Here is a 13,868-nt window from a genome sequence, read left to right on the forward strand (position 1 = left end):
TTACATTATTTTAGTGCTAAATAGATGCTGGACTACAGCAAGCAACAAGCAGATGTTTAGCATATTACTTAAATTTAACTTTGGAATAATTTTTTTTATGAAGCAAATCAACATATCTAAATTAATTATAGCTATTTACTTAAAAAGAATCCATTTTATAAAAATTAAACTTACCAAATCAAAAGAAAATTAACAAGAGCCTAACACACCAAACTTAAGGAACATTCAGGATAGAGTACAACCCCCAAATTATTGTTTTTATTAATCATACCATTTTCTGACAGGCCACAACCAAATATAACCCAAAATGTGAAGATCACCATTATCAGAATGAGACTCAGTACCTAAGACTGTAAGTTTATTTAAACATTGACATAGCACAGGTCTACACAAAAATAAGCCGTTTTCTACGATGAAAAAGATTCTGAATCCTCCCCATTTAGAGAACTTTAGTGATTTCTGCAACTAGAAAACCAACAAATATGTGTGTCTCCAACATACAATGCTTCAGATTAACTCCCACTCTTCCTTTTCCAGTATTTCCCCCACATTATATCAGGAGGGAAACCTTAATTAGGTAAATAAGAGCCTTTCAGTAACCAACATCCCTTAATTTCCTTTTTTGCAAGGAGGGTGTTCTCAGGGTCCAGGGCAGTCTGCAAATCAACGCAAAGGGTAGCCATCAAGAGGCTCATTGATGTGTTACCAGGGAGCAGCAGGCAGCAAATATTCAAACCCAGAAACTGTGACTCAACATTTCCTATTTGGTGCAACAACTGTGCACAAATGATACACACTGTCAAGAAGGATTCTGCCTGAAGAAGATGTAGAATGAAAGGAGAAGATCGACAGACATGAAGGGAAGGTGTCTGATCATACTAATATCGGTACTTACGTATCATACCTCTGCAGTGGCGTCACTTTGTTCTTATTCTTATCAACTGAACCCGTGGACAGTTGAAGAAAATTGGGGTTTAATTTATACAATTCTTGAAGTAGTTTCTGTTCATATTCTTGGTGTTTACCCGCCTAATGAAAGAAGAAATAAAAACTGCAGTGGGGCTCATAAAATGGCTGCTAAAAATTAATAACTTACTTTCCAAATTATTAAAGAAATCCTAAATAAAACATGTAAAATTTTTCATGGCTTTAGAGAACCTTGTGAGGATGATGCCACAGAACCACTAGACCAATGAAAGTTCTTCCAACAAAACTATGTGATACGTATACCATTAATTAAGGCATTTCATCAACCACTTTATTGTGCAAAAAAGCTTATTAATAGTCAACTTTTTTGCTACCTCAAAAAACTAGAGTCCCTTTTAAACCTATTTCCCCATCTTTCATCTATGAATGAAGTCTTCTAACAGGCCGTTACAGAACTTTCCGAAGATCACCAAAAGTAATTAATCTAACTTTTTAAAAGAGACTAAAAACTATACAGAGGTCTGGGTGGCTCAGCTGGTTCAGCATCTGACACTTGACTGCAGCTCAGGTCATGATCTCACAGTTCGAATTCAAGCCTTGCGTCAGGCTCTGAGCTGAGAGCACAGAGCCCTGCTCGGTATTATATCTCTCCCTCTCCCTCTCTCTGCCCCTCCCCCACTTAAGCTCTCACTCTCTCCCTCTCAAAAAAAAAAAAAAAAAAAATTAACATTTAAAAACAACAAAAAATCCAAAAACAAAACAAAACAAAATAATCAGACTAACACTGTGAATAATACACAGATGAAAAGTCTTATTACATTTTTCATTATCTTGACACTAAGTAAAAATTCCATTAATTTGTTTTTACATAAAAATTAATATATTTTAAATTCCAGACTAGTTTGGAGTTTTATAAATAAAATTTTACTGGAACAGTCATGTTCATTTATTTACTTGCTGTCTATGGTTGCTTTCTGCTATAACAGAAGAATTGACTATTTGCTACAGAGACCATTTGGCCCAGAAAGCCTAAAATATTTACTGACTGGCCCTTTACAGAAAAAGTCTGCAGATCACTGCTCTATACACAAAAAAGAGAAATTTGTATTTACTGTAGTCAGTAGCAGTATATCAGAAGGCAATGTCACAAACATTATGGGAGAAATTAGGCAAAGACTATTTCTGGAAAACTAGTCCAACACAAAAATAAATCCCAATGAAATTATTCTGAATAACTTTCTACTATTTGTATGTATATTACAACTGAAACGACATTTTTACTTACCTTCAAGGATTGTTTACTTATCTTAAAAGTGTGGTCTAACTAGATGTTATGGGAAAACCAAATCCAGAACAGGACAGATCAAAACAGAAACAAAACAATAAAAACAAGCAAGGGCAATATCATCTAATCAATGATGATTCGAGTATGACTGTATCATATATACTGCACAACTTATCATTCCCTATTCTTTTTTTTTTTTTTTAATGTTTAGCTATTTATTTTGAGAAAGAGAGAGTGAGAGAGAGAGAAAGCGCATGCGTGGGGGAGGGGGCAGAGAAAGGGAGAGAGAAAATCTGAAGCAGGCACCACGCTTTCAGGACGGAGCCTAATGCGGGGCTTGATCTCACAAACCATGAGCTCATGACCTGAGCCAAAATCAAGAGTCAGACGCTCAAACAACTGAGCCACCCAGGCGCCCCACATCGTTCCCTGTTCTGAGAGGCGCTCCTGCCTGTTTCAAATGGATCTACAAATGTTTCATACAGCACTAAAGTTTGAGATATGCAGTAACAAGGAAAGAGCTGATGTTTACTGTGATATAATCTGTTCAAATTTCCTTTGTATATAGAGGAAGTGTTTTCATAAAGAAATCTCCTTTCAAATTAATTTTAAACTCACATAAAGAAGAACAGATGAGTTCATTACAACAGTGAATTTTAAATTGTTAAGAAAAAATACAGTCAGATGTGGATTTTACATCTTTAAAACGTGAAAAGCCTTGAAATTTTTTTCTACAATCAATACTTCGGGAGATATTCTCGCTTTTATTAGCAACTAAAAGCTGAAACTAATATTCAAATTATTCTACAGGGGTAGTCCAGAGAGACAGGTTAAATCCCATTACAAGTAAGTTCCAAGGGGCCACCTATCCATTTTCATTTATAACTCAATAATACTCAAAAAAGAGATCAAGTAGGGCTTACAAACTCTTCAGACAGAGATTTTCATTGTAATAGTAGCATGAGTAGTGCATATTCTCTACTTGTCAAAACTAGTTTGAAGTGGTTCAACCTTAGATTTTATCCAAGGTTTTATTCAAAGAAAGAAAACAAATTAAGAAGCATTTATTAGATAAGAAGTCATCTGTCCCCATTAAATATCACAGAGACCTTATTTTAACACTGTTTTGGGATCGTCAAGAAATACTATCAAGACATACCAATGAATTGATTACAATGAGACTTAATCTGTAGTAACTCCAAGTCAAAAAAAAAAAAAAAAAGTCAGTATTTCATTTAACAATCTGCTCAAAGGCGACCCTACTAGACTTTCTCCAGCTTGACCTAGAGAATCAAAGTTGGCAATCAATGCTGCCCCCACCTCCTAAATGAGAAGGGTGCTCCTGCAAAAGTCCACAGCAACACTCTGAAGACCTCAGCTACAGGGAAATGCAGCATTGTGCTTTGGTATAATCCTCATTTAATATGCATGTGGTCAACATTTTTACTTATAAAGGCCTGTTTATACTACAAATCGAAAGGAGACTAGAGGACAGAAAATATAAAAAAGAACATGGGATAATAAACCTTCAACTCATGACACTGATTCAGTGTACCTTTCATAGGGAGAATCATTTTATAAAAATGTTACCTTATCAGCAACATTCGATAGGTTTATTATCATCTAGCATGTTCTATAGAGTGGAAATTAGCAAGGAAAAACCTCATAATTACAGTAACCCACTTAGTTTTCATTTTGCTGATATTCCCACTAAAGTAGCATTTACCAAAATGCCTTCGTTGGCCAATTAAGTTCTGAATGTACATTCCCTTCCTGGATATGCATTAGCACATTAAAGACTCTGAGAAGTCCTGTAAGAAAGAAACCTATTTATCTTCATTCACACTTAAAGGACTACCGACCCATCTTTATTACAACAATAATTCTGTAGAACTGATATTCCACGGAACACTGGAAAATGCTACTTTAATAACAATTAAAAAATAGAATCCCTAGTTTTTGCTTTTGTAATTTTAACTTATAAAGAAAAATACTCCCTTTTCCGCAAAGTTTATAATTCACATTAATTTACTACCTGCATTTCCTCTTTTGTGAAGCTGGCCGCCTCATCCCCCAATTCATGTAGATACATGCAGTCAGGCTTCGGACACTGCATATTCTTTAAGAAGTAACTGCAGTATTTTGTTGTACCTAGAGATGCCTGTAGGAGAGTTGGGGAGGGGGAAAAATGACCCAAAATGTGAATTGACACAATGAAGATTTCCATCTTTGGTGTTTTCACTTCACCTAAAATGAGGCATCGATGTAACCAAAACAATAAGTAAGGCTCTGAATACTGGAGAACTAAACTATCACTAAGCAGAATTTATTAAAAATGATGCTCATTTGGAAGAACTAAAGAACCACCCCCCCGCCCCCCGCCCAAGTCTATGGTTTCCAGAATCTGAGTACCCAAATCTTCCCTAGGGATCAGAAGACAAGATACACAAAATCTGTTCCACGTTATAGTAACTTCTTGCAAGTAACTGTACTTGCTCATTAAGAAGGCAAATTCTTTTTTCTAGTTATGCCAGCCTTTTCCCACTTAAATAAAGCATGGCTCAGTGGGACCCCTTATTCAAACCTGAACTGATCAATATTCAAATATTTAAGGACAACAAATCAGAACCATTTTCTGTCATAAGTATCATAGATCCTATTTTCACAAAATAAGATTATGTGTAATTACAGAAGATTTTTAAAGATTATCACCTAAAAATGAATGTGTTTATTCCTACCTGGTAAAACAAGACCCTACACATAATCTGGCAGTAAACAAATCAGCTGTCATAAATTAGTATGGATACTTAAGAAGCAATCTTCAAATAGACCCCCCTCAAATGTAATAGGTAAATCCTAGCCTCTCCTCTATTTACTACATTGTACCTCTTCCCCCTTAAAAAAACATCAAGAGGAACATATTACCTTAAGTGTTCTGCCATCTACTACCACATTGTTGACACACTGTATGGCTCTGAGAGCATCTTCTGACCGGATATAGGTTACATAAGCACTGGCACTTGGACCCTAAAGTGAAAACACACTGTTACCGAAGTTTCAAATTCAACAAAAACTTTAACAATTCCTTTGCACCCTGCCTAGGGAATTCTGAAGGCCTTTACTACTACTATCATTAATAATAATGACAATAATTAGAAGTAGTAGTAAGTCTGATTAAACCATATACTAGTTTATCTTAAAACAACCATACTTAATGAATTTTATCTGATTTTAAGTATACTAAAATATATATGGATAAAATATCATCCCTGGCTTGGTATTTATATTTTTAAAGTCATTTGACAGGCTCGTCAAGGTTACAATAAGCTTTGAAAGTTAGATTTAAAAAAATAAGATCTGAAGATTTGTCAAATTATGTTCTCCCCAAAATAAAAGCAATTTGCGAGAGTATTCTATCTGCTAATACCAGCATAACAAAGATGCTCTACTAAGTTTTCAATAGTTGAAAATATTAATTAGAAACCATCACCTTATTATCGCAATGCCTGATAACAGACTCAACTCCCCCTCCCCCCCAAACAAACACTAAACTTTGTTTTACTATTTCCCTCTTATTATCAATTCACTGTTAAGTCCTGAAGAGTCAAATGAGCATGAGAAATTCCCCCACCCCACCAACAGAGGTCACTACACTGCTTAAATCCTTGACCCTCAGGCTTTGTTATTAAAGCTGAATTTTCCTTCTGAACAGCCCAGGTCAAGCCCAGACCATAGGGAGGAAAGGCAAAAATCCCTATAATGAGTTACCTGTGAGCCTGCATATGATGTGCTATTATTGATGACAACTTTATGTATTTTACCAAACTTCCCAAAATATTCTGGTCGTTTTAAAACCTATAAAAGAAGAAGAAATAAGGTATAATGTGTCCCCATTTTCATCAGTGTTATCCTTATAATGGGGACATAACCATCCCTCTTCAGTGAAAGGAAAATAGTTTTTAAAGTTTTCTAATAAATGTGACTACTTCCTAATTTACAATTTGTGTGGCTAACCTATAGGATATTATCAACAGAGTGTAAAAGCTATTTTTTATTGACCCACTATATGGAAACTGAGATTCACTAAATTTGGTATTACCCACCATGTTCTAGTATCTGCACCAATAATCAGTGAAATCTTACCTTCACAGTATTCTTAAACACCAAAACAATCAAACATCTTAACCACATTTTCATTAATAGATGATCCTTATAAAAAAGTAATTCTCAAAACAATGACCAAATAATTATGTATTAAACACAGACAGAAACTCAAGAACAGACATATAAGTAGAGACAGCTTTACTCATAAATCTATTGTATATAATATTTGATACGTTAAAGTTACAAATTGCAAATACGGTAACAATGTTCCTCAACCTTCTAAGCTTAATGATGTATCACTGTATGTGTGTACGTATTCTCTTTGTGTTGATTTTGCGGTTTCTTGATTATCTCCTCTGTGTGTGTGCGTTTTTTTCCCTACTCTTTGCCTAGTAAACAACATATATGGGGTGATGGAAACAAATTTATTCATTTCTCTATTACCCAGTTACTTCTTTGTAGTTATTCCCCCTTATACCTGTGCCACCTCCTTTACTCCTTTCATTTTACTTTACTTACAGACTTACTTGACCTGTGTTAATTTGACCAATATGTAACCTGATATAAAACTTCTCCCATAATTTCCAACTACTTTAAAATTAAATTTGGTTCTTTTCCTAGAATTTATCTATAGACCTACTGTTCTTACAACCTCTACAAACAGCAAGCTCTCTCTCAAGGAACTTTTCGGTGTGTACCTGTCCAAGTGTGTGCCAAGTATTCTTTCCAAACACTCTTAATTTGGTAACATTCTCACATACTTACAACTCAGCTAATGTGTTCTGTATGATAGAATCAAGACTTTGTGAAATAGTGTATGGCTGAGGTATCATAAATTCCTAACAGTTTTCAACTTAATTAACAATTATTTTTTTACCACATTTTACTTTAGGTTCTTACAAGTATAGGGCTGTTATGTTTTCTATAGCCAATTTTAATGGATTATGAGATGATACTTTTGGTTTTCAATCTTTTTTCCACCAAATCCCCTAACATATGAAACTATTAAGTGGTGAAGGCAATAGCCCTGAGGCTTTACACAGCAAAGTCCCAGGGCTGAGGAGCAGGGGGAAGAGTTTATTTTGAAAAGCTTCCTGGCTGGTGGAGCGTAGAACTGTATTCACTATTCCAGCTGGATGGATACCAACTCAGCGAAAGGCTCCACAGCCAACATACCTGCTTCAAAGGTTCAGGCTGGTCAGTTTACGCTACATCAGCATCTCAAATCACATCTGAGTTTATGGTAGTAGCTCTCAATGAAGGCAGCATTCAAGAGAGCATTTAAAAATCCGTGGGAGCTTTTCTTGGGGGAGGTTGTCAAAATGAATGGGAGGCAATACTTATGTTCAGTGCATGAGAACCAGGAATGGCTTACCAGGCTTGGGCTAGCCCTGCAAAATGAAGAACTGTCCTGCACAATTGCTGAATGTCCTATAAGACATTAATGTAGCTGAGAAGCCTAGGTATAATTAAGTGAACCCAGAAACAAACTCCACATTATACATAAACTCAAAGTAGTTCCCTACAATTTTGACATATGTTGAATTTACAGGAAAGCAAATAATATGTAATTCAGGGAAGACTACAAGTGCTTTATTCAGAATTATACTAAGAGTTGTTTCGGAAAAATCACATCATTGGCATTTCATGGTACCTGAGTTGCCAATACAGATACCTGTAACAATCTGCATTGTGGGTGTCACATTCACAGTGATTCTACAAAAAATGTAAGTATTCCACTATTTTATTGTATACTTAACAATAGTATGTCCCAAACCTGAATATGCATATAAATCATCCAAGGATCTGGTAAAATTGTGTATTTGGATTCAGTAGCTCTGGGGCAGGGCCCGAGTTTACATAATAAGCACCCAGGTGATACTAATGCTACCAGCCCAGAAGCTGCACCTTGAACAGCAAGGTCCTAGAGTAGGGGTACCCAAGCTTTACATGTAGAAATAGTATTGTATAATTATTTTCCTCTTAATACTTTTATTTCTTTACTTCATGAAAGTCAAGGAGTGTTATAAAATATTTTTTAAAAAATGGTTACTGGTTCGGATAAGAAAACCACTGGCTTATGGAAATAGTTTCTGGCCAATATTTGACTACAAGACCTTCAATACAACATAAGATTTCTGTATAACTACACTGACATGTCACATTGGAGCCAGAATGATTATTTCCAAAGCACAGATCTAGCCATGTCACTCTGTTCTTAAGAACATTCAACAGGTTTCCACAGCCTTTAGGATAAAGTGCAAACTCCTTGGCGTGGTTAAAAACCCCTCATAATCTGTTACTACTTACCTCGCCAGCCTCATCTCTCACCACTGCACTCTAATCTTCCAGCCAAACAAATCACTTGCAGACTGAGATCTTTCTCATCCAGAAGCATTTGTATAGTTCCTGTGCCTGAAGCACTTTACCCCAAAGACAGCAGAAGAGTACATACCTCGCCAGCAAGATCGGGTGCTCTCTCTTGTGCCTCCATAGCCCTCAGTACTACTCATATTACAGTAACTGTTAGCTTGAAAATAAGCAGGGACCACGTCTGTATTGGTGTATACTCAGTGTCTTATACACTGCCCAGCGCATGGTACCCCATAAATGCTTATTGAAAACGGAACAATTTTAACACTGAACAAAAAGAATTACATGGATAAAGAACACCGATGGGCCTCAGAGTATTAGCAAATGGCCCTATGGCTGATAAGAAATGGCTTGCCCAGGCAAGGGAAATTTAAATAATTTAAACTTTCTATATTAAGTTAAATATTCTAGATTCCGTCTAAACATACAACTAGCAAAACAGTATTCTAGTGAATAAAAAGTATGGGAAATAGGCAGAATACCCTACATATCACATTATCTGTATATTCAATGTCACATATTTACTTTACAGTGAGCCAGCTTTAATACTAATATAGAATATAAAAGGCTACATGACAGGGGCGCCTGGGTGGCTCAGTCAAGTGTTCGACTTCGGCTCAGGTCATGATCTCATGGTTTGTGGGTTCGAGCCCCGCATCGGGCTCTGTGTTGACAGCTCGGAGCCCAGAGCCTGCGTCAGATTTTGTGTGTGTGTGTGTGTGTGTGTGTGTGTGTGTGTGTGTGTGTTCCTCTTCCCCCACTTGCTCTCTGTCTCTCTCTCTCAAAAATAAATAAACATTAAAAAAAAAAAAACTACATGACAGAATTATAAATGCCCAATGGCATGCCAAATGTTTAAAAATGTCTTCCTCTAGGGGCGCCTGGTGGCTCAGGTGGTTAAGTGTCCGACTTCGGCTCAGGTCAGGATCTCATGACTCGTGAGCTCGAGCCCCGCATCGGGCCCTGTGCTGACAGCTAAGGGCCTGAAGCCTGCTTCAGACTCTGTCTCCCTCTCTCTCTGCCCCTCTCCTGCTCTCACTCTGTCTCTTTCTCAGAAATAAACATTAAAAAAAATTTTTTTAATAATAAATAAACTGTCTCCCTGTATATTCTTTGGGAACACAGTCAAGTTTTCATGGACACTACAGAGAAAATCAAAACCTCAGTAAACAGACAGAAGGATGAATGACCAGAGAAATGGATGGACAACAGACCAATGATCAGTGTAAAACACTAGAATAGGACCTTTAAGACCAGGGGATTAGAAGTGGGGGTGGGTGGGGGTGGGGGTGGGGGTGGGGGGTGGGTCCTAGTCCCGCCTCTGCTATGAAACAGCTGTGTGATCTTAGGCAAGTCACTTAACTTCTCTATGCCTCAACTTCTCATTTGTAAAATAACATGGTTCTGTCTTTAAAGTCTTTTAGGGGTGCCTGGGTGGCGCAGTCAGTTAAGCGTCCGACTTCAGCCAGGTCATGATCTCGTGGTCCGGGAGTTCGAGCCCCGCGTCGGGCTCTGGGCTGATGGCTCGGAGCCTGGAGCCTGTTTCCGATTCTGTGTCTCCCTCTCTCTCTGCCCCTCCCCCGTTCATGCTCTGTCTCTCTCTGTCCCAAAAATAAATAAAAACGTTGGAAAAAAAAAAAAAAAGATTAAAAAAAAATAAATAAAGTCTTTTAGTTCCTCAAACAAGCTACTCTCTCAGACCACCACATACCTGGGACACACACTTGTCCTTATCTGCGGCCTAGGGAATCCCTAGTAATTCTTAATTATCCTTCCCTCAGGAAGGCTTTTTGTGGATATCTATAGTAGCCAAGTCCCCTATTGTTATATGTTCCCCCCAAACTCTGTACTTCTATGTTTTTAAATGCTTAGCACAGTTAAAAGTACTTAAATTCTGTCTTCCCAACAGTTATTAATTACGAGTAGAGACTGGGGTGCCTGGATGGCTCAGTTGGTTGAGCATCTGACTTCAGCTCAGGTCATGATCTCAAAGCTCGTGAGTTCAAGCCCCACATCGGGCTCTGTGCTGACAGCTCAGAGCCTGGAGCCTGCTTTGGATTCTGTGACTCCCTCCCTCTCTCTGCCCCTCCCCTGCTCATGCTCTGTCTGTCTCTCAAAAAATAAATAAATGTTAAGAAAAAGAGTAGAGACTGTGTCTGGCTTGCTGAACTACTTTATCTACAACATCAAAGTATCTAAAACAGGGTAAAAATTCAGAAGTTAATTTAGAAAATGAATGAATTAGGTTCCAGCAAATCCAAAATTTTAGCATTTAGAAGATAATTACCTCTAATCACTACCTCTAACTATATACCATAACTTCTAAAATAGTTTTTTTTTTCTATTTATCAATAAGTGAATACATTTGACAATCAATCGTGGTATTAAGTTTTTTGAGGCAAAAAATTATTTTCAAAATAATCTTGAATTTTTCCTAAACTCTCCTGTTAATCAGAATCCAGTCAAATACAGGGTGCCTGGGTGGCTCAGTTGGTTAAGCATGCAACTTTGGCTCAGGTCATGATCTTGCGGTTTGTGAGTTTAAGCCCCGTGTCAGGCTCTGTGCTGACAGCTCAGAGCCTGGAGCCTGCTTTGGAGTCTGTGTGTCCCTCTCTCTCTCTGCCCCTTCCTTACTTGTGCTGTCTCTCTAAGAAATAAACAAACATTCAAAAAAAATTAAATTAAAAAAAAAATTCAGTCACACACCAAATTGTTCATCATCCAATAATAATAATTGTTCATCAGGAGCTCCTTTAACCTGAAAGTTACCACTAGCAATTTGAAACTTCAAGTTTTCTAATAAAGCTGACTTTAAGTTTTCCAAACGGAAAAGATTATACACACAAATTAAGAGGATGTGTTAAGATATTATTGTTTAGAAATGGTAGGATTGAGTAAATAAAACAGTGGTCTCTGGTCTTCCTAGGGTTTCAAGTGAAATAAATGAGAGAAACCAATGTTTAAAAAAATTCAGGGTCTTCTCACCAAGAACACTGATTTCAAAAGTATAAAACCAGTACAGTGATTTTTTTTTTTAAGGCACATTTAGATTCATGATAAGGTGTCCTCTCTCACTAGTCACCACCTAGATTAATTTCTTTCTGTGTAACAGTTCTTCAGATTAACGTTACTGGAGTTATGTTTTGAAGTGGAAATAAGAAATCTCTGTAAGTAAATAGAAACAAATCACAGAATACAAAGAGGAGGCAGAAAACCTATAATCCAAACAGCAGACTGAGACTATGGCTTAATTTTAGCCAGCTTTCGGGCATTGCTCCCTATGTGCCTCCAGTACTATAGGTGACAGGACCCAGGATGTATTAACACAGTCAAGTACATGCATATCCAAGATTTGTCAAATCAAAATAAAAGTTCCATTCATTTACTGGAATACCAGTTTCAGAAAGCACAAGTAGACTCTAATCAGTAAGATCAGTAGGAGTAAACAGAGACAGATAAAGTAAAAAACTTGCAGAGGCAAGAAGGGCCCTTTTTTCTAGTTAGAAAAAAGACAAACGTTGAAAGGCGAAGACAGAAGGACTGGTGCAAAGTTGGAGCGGTGTTCAAGAAAATGGTCACAAGTGAAGTGGGATTCTGCCTGCCTGAGGAATTAAAAAGAAAAAAGAAAGAACTGGCTGTTGAGGTTGAGTCACAGACCTGAAATGAGCGCTCATCCTTAAGAGCCATTGCTGAAAAGTCCTTTCCTGTGGAATTCTAGACCAACCCCATTGGCTTTGCAAAGAACCTGGTCTCCTGAAGGACTCATGCAACCCACTAATGCCAGCATCCCTGGACTTAGGTCCAAGTAATTCTGGAGTTGCCTCCATGTTTATTGCCAATGAGAAAAGCCTTCTTGGTAAGGTCTCTCTGACTTTCTCTTCTACTGATCTCGAAGCCCTTCACAACCTCAATTACACAGTAAACTTAATGTTTACACTCGTTAAATTTCATTCTTCTTGGGCCATTAGCCCACTTAGCCAAGTGTGAAGATTCCCACCTCCCTAAGCATATTCACTATAACCTTCCGTCTTAATGGGTACCATGAGGAATATTACTCCAAATTCTTCTTGAGGGGTACCTTTGGCAGAGCCCCCAAATCCAACTCTCTCCTACTCAAGTAAACACTCTGGCTGTCAATCAGCTTCTATCTGCCCTCCCATCAATCTAGTCAGCACCTCCTAATACATCAGAAACGAAAACTTAGCAGATATACATCCAAGGGTATCAGGGAAAGTTATGAGCTCAGTGTTACTCTTACAGCACTGGTGGTGAAAGGAGAAAAAAGAGGTAATAAACAGAGGGGGTAATAAGGTCTGCTCTGCCTCCAAACACACACCACAGAACCCGGTCCATTATTTTCCTTCATCAAATTCTCCCTCTTTCCCCAAACTTGGCTTGAAATGAATGAATAAAGAATGATGGTACAGCGTAGCAGTAGTTCTCTAACTCTTCTATAAGCAAGAATCACTACTTGGGCAGGATTAAAAAAATACAGCTCTCTAGTGGGTTCACGTAGCTGCATGCCCAGGGCGATCCTTACACAGCTACAGAAAAGAGGAAAGAAACAGAGCAGTCATGTCACATGCTAGCCATAGAGCAATATAAAACAATTATCCAACTTTCACAGATTATTGGCACTAAAGGAGATTTTAGAGATTTAGCTCAACCACCTCGTTTTACAGCTAAAGAAAAGGAGGCCAAGAAAGATAAAGACACTTGCCTAAGATCACAACTGGCCATTGGTTGCTTAGAGAGAATTAAAAAATCATTTCCCATTCTCTCCTAAGTTTTAATAATTTCAGGGAAATCCTGGAAATAGGCAAGGTCAGCTGTTATTTCCAAATAAGATAAGCAAAAAAGAAAAAAATGTCAAGTTGAGAAAGAAAACACAAGAGGGCTTACCTCAGGGTCTGCTAGGCGCTGAGACAGACCTACAACAAAGACGAGGTTTTTTTGTACAACACGTACACTAGCCAAATGTTTGCGATTTTCTGATATTTTCTGTTTTCTCTCATTCTGTTTCTGTTTTTTCTCATTCTTTATCCTCTGCAATTCTTCCTGGGAGAGTGGTTTATAAACTGCTGGGTCTTCTGGATATGGCTTTAAGCACAAAACAAAGAAGTTAGTATTAAATATGGAAAGATATAAGGTATATACATAAACAATGATCAAATTCTGG

At 37.5% G+C, this 13,868-nt stretch overlaps 1 protein-coding gene across 6 annotated transcripts in view; it reads right to left on the bottom strand.

The window, feature by feature from the left end:
* CNOT4 (CCR4-NOT transcription complex subunit 4) overlaps positions 1-13,868 on the bottom strand; it is a 148,545-nt gene that overhangs the window by 56,826 nt on the left and 77,851 nt on the right. For 3 of the 6 annotated variants that reach the window (XM_006929399.4, XM_006929400.4, XM_006929401.4), the window contains exons 3-7: positions 13,592-13,789; positions 5,981-6,067; positions 5,138-5,239; positions 4,248-4,373; positions 905-1,029 (exon numbers count right to left, since the gene is read on the bottom strand). In XM_006929399.4, coding sequence (XP_006929461.1) covers positions 905-1,029; positions 4,248-4,373; positions 5,138-5,239; positions 5,981-6,067; positions 13,592-13,789 — 638 coding nt within the window. Of the gene's footprint in view, positions 1-895; positions 1,030-4,247; positions 4,374-5,137; positions 5,240-5,980; positions 6,068-13,591; positions 13,790-13,868 lie in introns of all 6 variants that reach the window. The other 3 variants (XM_011280578.4, XM_011280579.4, XM_011280580.3) reach the window with 1 other exon arrangement.

The sequence above is a fragment of the Felis catus genome, chromosome A2 (genome assembly GCF_018350175.1).
Source record: "Felis catus isolate Fca126 chromosome A2, F.catus_Fca126_mat1.0, whole genome shotgun sequence".
In the NCBI taxonomy this organism is placed as follows: Eukaryota; Metazoa; Chordata; class Mammalia; order Carnivora; family Felidae; genus Felis; species Felis catus.